The sequence below is a fragment of the Vanessa tameamea genome, chromosome 23 (assembly GCF_037043105.1).
Source record: "Vanessa tameamea isolate UH-Manoa-2023 chromosome 23, ilVanTame1 primary haplotype, whole genome shotgun sequence".
Taxonomy (NCBI): Eukaryota; Metazoa; Arthropoda; class Insecta; order Lepidoptera; family Nymphalidae; genus Vanessa; species Vanessa tameamea.
Genome location: NC_087331.1, coordinates 2,535,635 through 2,546,139, shown reverse-complemented (window position 1 = coordinate 2,546,139; position 10,505 = coordinate 2,535,635). Strand labels below are relative to the sequence as shown.

General features: G+C 31.4%; 1 protein-coding gene across 1 annotated transcript; it reads right to left on the bottom strand.

Annotated features, from left to right (window-relative positions):
- Window positions 1–162: 162 nt before the first annotated feature.
- On the bottom strand, window positions 163–9,775 carry LOC113397696 (calponin homology domain-containing protein DDB_G0272472-like). The gene is made up of 9 exons (XM_064218583.1): window positions 9,722–9,775; window positions 8,823–9,010; window positions 7,022–7,172; window positions 5,763–5,946; window positions 4,934–5,112; window positions 3,907–4,083; window positions 1,173–1,385; window positions 764–867; window positions 163–284 (listed from the first exon to the last, which is right to left on the bottom strand). Exons 1-9 carry the CDS (start codon window positions 9,773–9,775, stop codon window positions 194–196), a joined length of 1,341 nt encoding a protein of 446 aa, XP_064074653.1. The 3' UTR covers window positions 163–193.
- Between the last annotated feature and the right edge of the window lie 730 nt (window positions 9,776–10,505).

The window sequence follows — 10,505 nt, the reverse complement described above, 5'->3', positions numbered from 1 at the left end:
AAATATTTTAAATATATAATAAATTTTGCAATAATGATATTCGTATATTAAAACAAGGAAAAATTAAAAACATATATTAATAATAATGATACGACAGCAACACTTTTTTTAATATGTATATTAGTAGTTTAATTTTACAATAAATTTATTAAACTGTATTGTGAATAATAATTTATTTTACAATTAATAATATTTAAAATCCATATTTATTAATGAATGGTAGTACAGTAGAATTATCTTCATTTGCCTGTATTGTTCTTGTAAATGGATGAACAGGATTCTTACTGAAACAATATATTTATTATGTTAATCTTATTTAAATGTAAATAATAAAAATGGACACTTGTAACGTTACGTTACATTAAATGGTTTATATATAGGTACTTGTATATTTACGTTATAAAGCTGGTTGCTCTCAGAACTAACAGTCCAACTTGTAAAAATATTTTTATTTTAGCGTAATTAATGAGCCATCCGATGGTAAGTGGTCGTCACCACCCATAGACATTTGCGTTGTAAGAAATATTTACCATACGTTACAGCTCCAACCAACTTGCTAAATGTGTGCTAAATTAAATGTGTTACCAACTTTGGGAATTTTGAAATGTCTATATAATAGCTACACTGGTTCACTCGTGGTTCTATGTATTATTGCTTGGCGGTGGAAAATCTGAGTGGGTTCTACCCAGACGGGCTTGCACAAAGCCATACCACCAAGAAAACTGCGTCTTTCAAAGATATTTTAAAATCGTTTGTAACTAACCTTAGAGACGAGTGGTCGATCTTATTTCTCATCGCTTCCTTAAACATAATCGCTTTTTTTGTAAACGGACGTTGTTTTCTTGCAATTCCGTTCAATTCAAGTTCCTGTAATTTCATTTTTATACTTCCATCATCGTACAGACATTGTTTAAATTTTATTTATATACACGATTAACTTACTATTTTACATTTATACATATACATACTTAAAGGCATATTTTTTTCCATTAACAAGAAAAACAAAACTAAACTGTAAAATATTTGTACTTTGCTCGATTATTCCACGCTTACAATAAAAAAAAAAACTATCATATTTCGATCGTAAATGAAGCGATAATTACATAATTCAAAGAATACAATATTTCGAACCGCAAGGTAGAACATAAATGTAATAAAATTTGAATACTTACCAATATTTTTCCGTTATCTCGTATTTGATTGGTTAAAGCATTACGATATTCGATCTGTCGTCTCATTTCCTCATTGGCACTGTTCAAATTATTCCGTAACTCATTGAATGCCATCCTTTTCACACGTTCCATGTTTTCTCTTCTCTCTTGCCTTTTCTTTTCTAATTCCCGATTCCTTTCTTCTATGTGCCTTTTGTATTCTTGAGCTGCAGTCTTTAATGAAAACATTGTTATCTTCCTTTTAGATTGGAACTAAACATACATATTTACTTTATTAAGGGGTTATAATTAATATGATTTAGAAAGAGGTTGAGTTTCTTTTTAAAATCACACACAACACACAAATAGTCTATTCCAATAACAGGAGGAGTTAAGATTATTTAGTTGACATTAATTTAATTACAAGCTGTTACTCGCGGCTTTGCTCGCGTAGAATATGAATATATTTACAAATTAACTTAAAATATTAAGTTAATGTATGACCTCTTTGTATACCACATTGGTGTGTATTCAGCCCTTAAGGTAGAATATTCAGAAATGCTTAAATACGTATCAACTCATTTATAATCAGTGGCACAAAAATAAAATTTCATGCTTCTAACTTCAAAAATGACGGACTTCCAGACTAACCTATATACGAAAAGTCCACCCCTACTTTTTCCCTTTAGGCATAAAACATCAAGATACGCTTAAATACGTATCTACTCATTTTTAATCGGTAGCCCAAAAATAAAATTTCATGCTTCTAACTTTAAAAATGACGGACTTCCATAAAAACTTACATCCCTTATTTCACCCCCTCAGAGATAGAATATGAAGAAACGCTTAAATACGTATGTATATACTCATTTATAATCAGTAGCCCATAAATAAAGTTTCATGCTACTGACTTCAACAATTTCGGACTTCTAGACTAACCTATATAAGAAATGTCAATCCCTATTAAACCCCTTAAGAGGTAGAATATCTAATAACGCTTAAATACGTATTTAATCATTTTTAATCAGTATCACAAAAATAAAGTTTCATATTTTTAACTTAAAAAATGACGACTTCCGTAAAAACTTTCAACCCTTATTTCACCCCCTTAATGGTAGTATATAAAAAAATAAATAAATAAGTATTTACTCATTTTTAATCATCAACCCCTTACAGCACTTTTTTTCCAAATAAAAAGTAGCCTATGTCCTTTCTCAGGCTCTAGACTATTTTTGTACCAAATTTTATTTAAATCGGTCCAGTAGTTTTGGCGTCAAAGCGAGACAGACAGACAGAGTTACTTTCGCATTTATAATATTAGTATGGATTTGTCATTTGAACAAATATTTAAACACTACCAAAATAACTAATACCTATTTTATAAAATAACAACAAAAGGAATCTAAAAATAAATTATCGAAGACTAAAAGTCGCGGTGATAAGCACGGTTTGTTAATATAAATTAAGTATTTTCTGTCAATATGGTCGAACGCTCTGAACGTCTATTCGCATCAACAGGCAAAAATTGTATTAAGCTCGATGGCGGGAACGTTCGAGAATGTTAGTTTTACAAAGCTACTCGTTAGATGACTCGCTAGCCTCCAAGCAAGCCGCCTGCCTGTGCGTTCGCGACCTTATACAAAAATAATCCTTATAGCATGATTCAGTATTCACGTGCGATGGCTTATTATTAGCGTATTTCATGTATAACTTTGGTGTTTCTAAACCGATTTCTATGATTCTTTTTTATGTAATAGTTAATACTGTTAAATTTTTTAATTAGGGATGACTGAGAGTGTTATAAACGTAGGAGTAGACACATATAATCAAACAGTTTCGAACTGCTAAGCTATCGGGAGTTACACGTGTTATTGTGAGTCAACCATAAAAGATAGACTATAGATATAGATATGCTGTCGTGGGATATTTGATACATAATTTTAAGGAGAACATTTCCGTCATACATGATTTCTGTGTAGCCTTAACCATTAAGGTTGTACACGCGACGGAAGTTTAAAAAATGGAGTAACTTCTCCCGTTTTCCCAACATTTCCCTTCACTGTTCTGCTCCTATTGATTGTAGCGTGATGAAAAGTATACTATAACCAGCTCAGCAGTATGAAAAATAATTGTACCTAGTTTCGTTAAAATCCGTCGAGTAGTTTTTGTTTCTATAACGGTTATACAGACACACAGACAGACAGAGAGACAAAAATTTTACTGATTGCATTTTTGCCATCAGTATCGATCCCTAATCACCCCCTGATAGTTATTTTGGAAATATATTTCATGTACAGAATTGACCTCTCTACAGATTTATTATAAGTATAGATTTATTTGCATCTACAAGAGTTGTACATAACATAATATATATACAACACATGCCTTATATCTGATTAAACTAAATATGTTCTACCAATTACAGGAGAACACATTCCTGACTGTAGCAAAAGTGTCTAATTTTCTTAAAAGTGATTTAAAAATTAGGATGAGTTAAAAGTTAATTTAAGTTAATTAATTATTTTTTTCACTGGTAGAAAACACTATTTATGAGTGATATATTATGTAGGTTATAAATTCTCTAGAACATCAGATAACTGACTGTAACATTAATTTTGACCTCTCATTAATAAATATATACCCGTGCATAGCCAGGGCGGACTACTTGTATTGAATATAATTAGCATTGTATATAAGATAAATGCTCTTCATATTCATATAAATTCATAAGGAACTCAAAGATAATCACACTTACGACTTTATTTGTCCATTTATTCATTTCAATTCGTCTGTTAATTTCGTCCGACTCTTTCTCCCCTTGCTCCTTCCACACTGTTGTTATTCTTTCTGCATCCCTTTCTAATTGATCAGCCATCTTTTTCTCACGGTTGAAATTTTCCACAAATACTTGCTTCTCTATTTTTAGAGCTTGCTGGGAGTAATTAATAAAACCATCTCACCTTCTGCTGTTGTCGCTTAAATCTTATTAATTTTTGAATAATTTGGTAGATACTTAAAATATATATGGTCTTCTAGTCTACAGAAGGTAATGCATGAAGATCGGGATTTGAACCGAGTAGCAATAAAATAAGTAGGGTTTTTCTGTCAAGTAATTCAGATTTTAAATTAACATGGTTATTTTTATTATTATAAATATTTGAAACGGGATATTTACCATGTTTTTATTTTTATTTGGGGGAGCTCGATATTTCGACATTATCTACGAATGTCTTGTTCACGAGAGTCTCGTGAACAAGAGTTCGAGCTAGAGAGAGTGAGAACCGTTTCAAATACTTAAAGTAATTCAGAGTTTGAAAGTTGGTAGTGTTTAAACTCCCATGTAAGTGTAACAAACTGAATTTATGAGCTTTTTCATCGAATTGTCGTACTATTAGATGAACATAATAATTCCTGTACAAGTGGCTCGTATCGAAATCGGTCAGGGTGAATGAATGTCACCTTATATTGGTTCCTATGGTGTTACAGATTTTTCTATTGTTTATTTGAAATACGGGTATCAGTGTTTTGTTTGTCACTATTGACTTCTGAAAAACATGTATGCTTTTATAAAATAAATCTCTATCGTGTCTTCTTCATTGCACGTGACATTGGCGAAATAATTAGTGCCCTCTTAGCACAAATAAAAACCAAAATAAAAATAAAATAAATATTTTCGCGCAATTGGTGCAAGTCGAACGTTACAAAATAATGAAGGGATTAGATATTTTCCTGCAAACGTTGAAATATTGCAAGAAATTATAATTTTGGAAAACAATTCTTACAATTTGATCCAACTCTCTCTGCCTCTCTTTTCTCAATTCTTCCATTGCTATTAAAATCGTGCTAACATCCATCTCCCTTTCTTGTCTCTTTTTATTTCTTAGTTCCATCTGTTTCAAGTCATACCCCTCTGTGAAGTTCTTTTTATTGAGCATCTGCTGATCTTTTTTTCTTTTGATTGCTGAAATAATATTATCATATCGTGTAATAAGTTTTCGTGGACTTCATAAGGGACATAATATTATTATACATTTAATCGTATGTCAATGGAAGTTATTTCATTTGCAAAAAACAACTCCTTTTTTATACATGTATATTACAAATTAAGGCTTCTTTCTTTTACTATAAATATTAAATATTTTTTGTATAACTTTGTTACATTCCATGGTAGTAAATTTTTAATATGTTGGTTTAACATACTTATCCAAGCTGAACGAAAAAATATTTCCGCTACATTAACGCACCATTCGATTATACGAATAAATGTTTTGTCCAGACTCACGTCTCGTTTACCTAGTATTACCGATTCGTTTCTTATTTTGAGTTATATAATTTAAAATCACATTGGTATTTTATAGGGTCTCATTTATATAAACATATAATTATTTATATATATATAACCTGTGTGGTTATTTTATATTCTAAAATAACTTCATTTACATAAGAATCATTAACATTAAGGTATTAGTTATTTACAAATAAGAATTAATTAATGTTACTGTTGAAATAATGGCCGCGTGGAATGGTGGCGAGAATGTTAGTAACATGTCCTCGTTGAATTGCGATTAAGATCCTCTGGGCAAAAAATAAACCTATATTTTTATTTATTACCATCATAATAATCTTGTTCCATTTTCTTCTTTATGTTTTCCAATCTTCTGTTCTCTACTTCTCTCTCAGTCTGCAAGGTTTCTTGCCTCTGTCTATTGGCGCTGGTTATCTGTTGATCGTATGCCATTCGACGTTCAAACATTTCTTGTCTCCGTTTTTCCGATTGAATTCTCTCGATTTCTTCCTATAACGACGTAAAAAATGTAATTAGAATCTTAATTATTTATAATAGAAGATTTTAAATAAAATGAAATAAAATAATTTCACATTAATAAAATAATGATTCTGATGCTCTATTGGCCAAAAATAATGAACCATTTACTCGGTAGGCCTCGTGAATGCCCGTCTGGATGGATAGCAAGTCATTACTTGTTCTTTGGCCAAATAGAAAAATCTTAAATTGCTGTAATTCGATTTAATAAATGAGTGCCAGCGTACACACGGCAGAATGTACTTAACCTTTTACTTGCTATGAAAAGTGGCGAATTGAGAATTTAAGGAATGGTTATTATGTCCTATCTGTTTGAGGTTAATTCGTCGATTTTAAATAATTTAATTTGTATAATTGGACCAATAGTTATAACATAAACATGGTATCTTTATATTTTTTTTTAGCTCGATCTTTCAAATTTGTAAGCGACAACAGCCCAAGCGACATATTCATTTATTTATTATTTATTTATTGAAAAGTTACGTCATCAACTTATCACTAAGTACTTAAAATTAATATCTGTAATTTAAAGATGTAAACAACATTGACCTTCAAAAATATTTTCGATATAGTTTATATAAACCAAACTAACCTATATAAAATATAAAATCAAATTTTAATAACTAAATAATAATTCAAATTAAGACAATAAACATAAAATACTGTACTGACGAATATAAAAGCAAAAAAGAAAATTTTAAAAAGAAAAAAATAAAACTTAAATATTTTACTTATAAGGTATGAGATCGAACAATGAGATCTTGATATTGTTTAAAGAAAACGACGTTAGATGACCAGTCATTAAACGAATTCATGAGTCTGTTATGAGGTGCATATTTACCTAAATTTGTTTTAGATGTTGGAATGCAAAAGGATTTTCTACATAATATAGGGATACATAGATGTGAATGTTACAAGTTTAGTCCTAATTTAAGTACATTGTCTAACCACTTCAAACAAACTTTGTAAGCTTAACTGAAGACAAAAACGGAAATATTAGAGTCTGCTTGTACTCACTGACCATTCTTATTAAGTGAATTTGACTAACCTTTCTTCTAAGATCATTCATCAGAACGTTGTGCCATAATTCATCAACTTCTGCTTTGTTCTTTTCTATATTTGTTTTTTCTTGCATTTGCATCATCTGAATTTCACGTAGTTTGATCTCGTCGGATTTTGTACAGCGCATGCCGTAAGCTCTGAATAAAATTTCATAAAATTAATCAGAATGTAGTTAGAGTTAGATCAAAATAGATTTCTGTCAGATTTAGCCCAATCCTCTATAAATATGGGTACAATTGCAGGTTGAACTAAATGACCGCCTATGTTACAACAAAAGAATAATATTCGAAAAGATGTCTTTATGTAAAAATATACATTAGCATTAAGTCCTTAACTATATACAAATAAGAATTAAAAATAGTTCATGTATAAATTGCGACATTTTAAAAGACCTAACGCGTTTTTCATCGTAATAATAAAAAGAAAAGAAATAAGAAAATGGTAGTATATGTATGAACTACCCTCTAGCAACTTATAAACTACGAGTAGTTGAGAGTGAGCTGCTTAAGTAGTGTTCTATTTAATCAATTAGTTTTATATAGATTGTAAGTAACATGTTGGGATGATGTTGTCCTGAGCGATTTCGGCCAGAGCGAACTCAAGGTAAACCAGCCAATTACGGAAGACACATAGTGCACAAGTGTGAACGCAAACACAGATGCACTCTCTATTCCCTCACTATCATAATCCTATGGGAATCCCATACGACCGGAAAGAGTTAAGGCGCAGGACCAACGGCTTTACGTCCTTTCCAAGGAACGGGAGTGTAAACACTTCCAAATTCCATGCTGTTACTGAGAATTTTTCGATAGAAAAACCCAATAACTTATCATCGGACCGACCTGGACTTTTGAAGCCTCGATGACCTCGAGATCTGCTGCATTTATCTAGCCAATAGAATTACGAGCCAGTGAAATTGGATTGCAATTTTTAATATGTTATATTTTAAAATTGTGTAAAAGATTAAATAAGTTCCATGAACGAATGCTTTAATAATATGTCGAAAAGTAATCTATGATTTTTTTTTAGTTTGGGACTTTCATAAGGTGATGTAGCTGTAAGGGTATTTTCCCCTGTTGGCAAATATTTGCATCAAACATGCGTTGAGTGCGGTTTTTGTGAATTTCCCCACCCTCCATGCCCTTTAACATATCAGCTGCGGTTATTATTAATACCGCATGGGGATAAATGTCCCTCCTCGTGCGGGACTGAAATAACACACCTCCATACTAACATCCCGAATATTGTTAAACAACTTAATAGCTCATCCGTAATCGGCGTGACACTGCGACTATGGCCGTCCTATTGTCTGATGTAGAAGGCACTGGTATATTTTCTGGAAATATATTATTATGTACTGAATCAAATGCTAGACCGAATGGCGACTCGAATGTTCGGCGTACTTATAATAATAGGTCATCGAGCTTCAATATAATACAATATTTTCCACCCTTATCGTGCTTAAAACCGACACAGGAATAATTTCTCCAAAAATCGTTGCCGAGGTGAATAAATATACATTTTATGGCTCATGTTTGTTTCAAAAGTATCATTAGTTTGGACTGAAATTTAAATCCTCTTTTTTGCATGTATATTAAAAAAAACCTATTTTCTAGGTAAAGAGTAAAACGCTAAAAGAGGAAGCCAACGCAAATACGTATCATAAATTATAATATTTATCAAAAGGCAAAGGCCAAATGACTTAAAATGATCATTAGCAAAGTTATCGACTACCTAAAACTCGTATATACATAGTCCTATCGATCTCAGTCTACAGGTATACATACATTTTTTCCCTCTCTAAAGCCTTTAGACAATTTCTATCTTTTTCCCTCTCTAATTCTTCTTCATATTTCTGTATCTTGCTGTCTCTTTCAGTACAATATTTACATTCTTGCATAGCTCTTTTAGTATATAGTTCATGATCCAATTCGTGTTCTTCTTTGTGTAGGATGTTCTTTAATTTTTCTCTTCTCTGTCAAAGGTTAATTTCTTCTTGATTTAGTAACTTCCTGACCTTCTCTTCTGCCCTGTTTACTATAGCTCTGCAAATTGTTATTATTTCAAATGAGTATTTATATGTATTTAAGATATATTTTTTTAATATAAACTTACTTTTGTATATGAACTTTATCGTAGTCCACAATATCTATTGTTTTCTTCATTTCATTTACGTCAATAACCGTTTCAGTATCGCAATGTTGCCTTACCTGAAAATATATTTACAAAAATCAATACTTTGTTTAAATAATAATAATATTCGAAAAGGAACAAACAAATTCAATTAGAGTTTAAAATATGTGTAACACTATACCGAAACATAAAAAAAAATATTTTAAAATTCTGCGAAAACTGCACTATTTTTTTCTGATACTTGAAAAATAAAACCAATATTTCTTTAAATAAGTGATTGATTGCTATAGTCCGGATTTTCAGCCACAGTTTTTATATTTATTACTGGCAGCTAAAAATTTCTTTATGACAATAAATCAATTTAATAGAATCGTTCTTTACTTTCAAAATCAAATGGATTTCGAAAACGTCTTTTTTTTATGGCTTTTATTTATGCCAAAAAGGCGCAGCCACGCCAATGCCACGTGCGAACCGAAAAAATCTCAAGTTGTTGATTGATGGATTATTTTTTAATATTACGGTTTATAGTATAAATTAAAGCATATATATTTACCTTCCAAAAAGGAATTGGATGTCCGAAATAAACTGCCTTCGGTTTTGAACACATTTTGTTTACTTTGACCATTTTATAATGAAAAACGACGATGTGTTTGAACTTGTCTCTGCCGGTGACACTTGAAATATTATACTTCGGAGAAATCGATCCAACAGTCAACCGTTACTGGGGTACTTTGTTACACGCAATATTAAATGAATAAGCGTGTGTCGAGCGACTTTTACTACGTTTCTTCGTTTTTAATGTATATATTTATATTAAACAAGTAGGACGGGAAACATCTGATGTTAACATCAGTCGATGATGCTCGTCCCTGACATTGTAAGAAATATTAACCTTACCAACCAAGGGAACCAAGATGCATCGTTATTATTGATTATCTTTAAAATATTTAAATTACTCATTTTCTTTATAATCTTGAGCATAGATAATAAAGCATCATATTTGAATTATGTTGTACCTTTTTACATTACATTACATTTTTACGTTAGCAGCCTGTAAATTTCCCACTGCTGGGCTAAGGCCTCCTCTCCCTTTGAGGAGAAGGTTTGGAGCATATTCTATCACGCTGCTCCAATGCGGGTTGGTGGAATACACATGTGGCAGAATTTCGTTGAGATTAGACACATGCAGGTTTCCTCACGATGTTTTCCTTCACCGCCGAGCACTAGATGAATTATAAACACAAATTAAGCACATGAAAATTCAGTGGTGCCTGCCTGGGTTTGAACTCGAAATCATCGGTTAAGATGCACGTGTTCTATCCACTGGGCCATCTCGG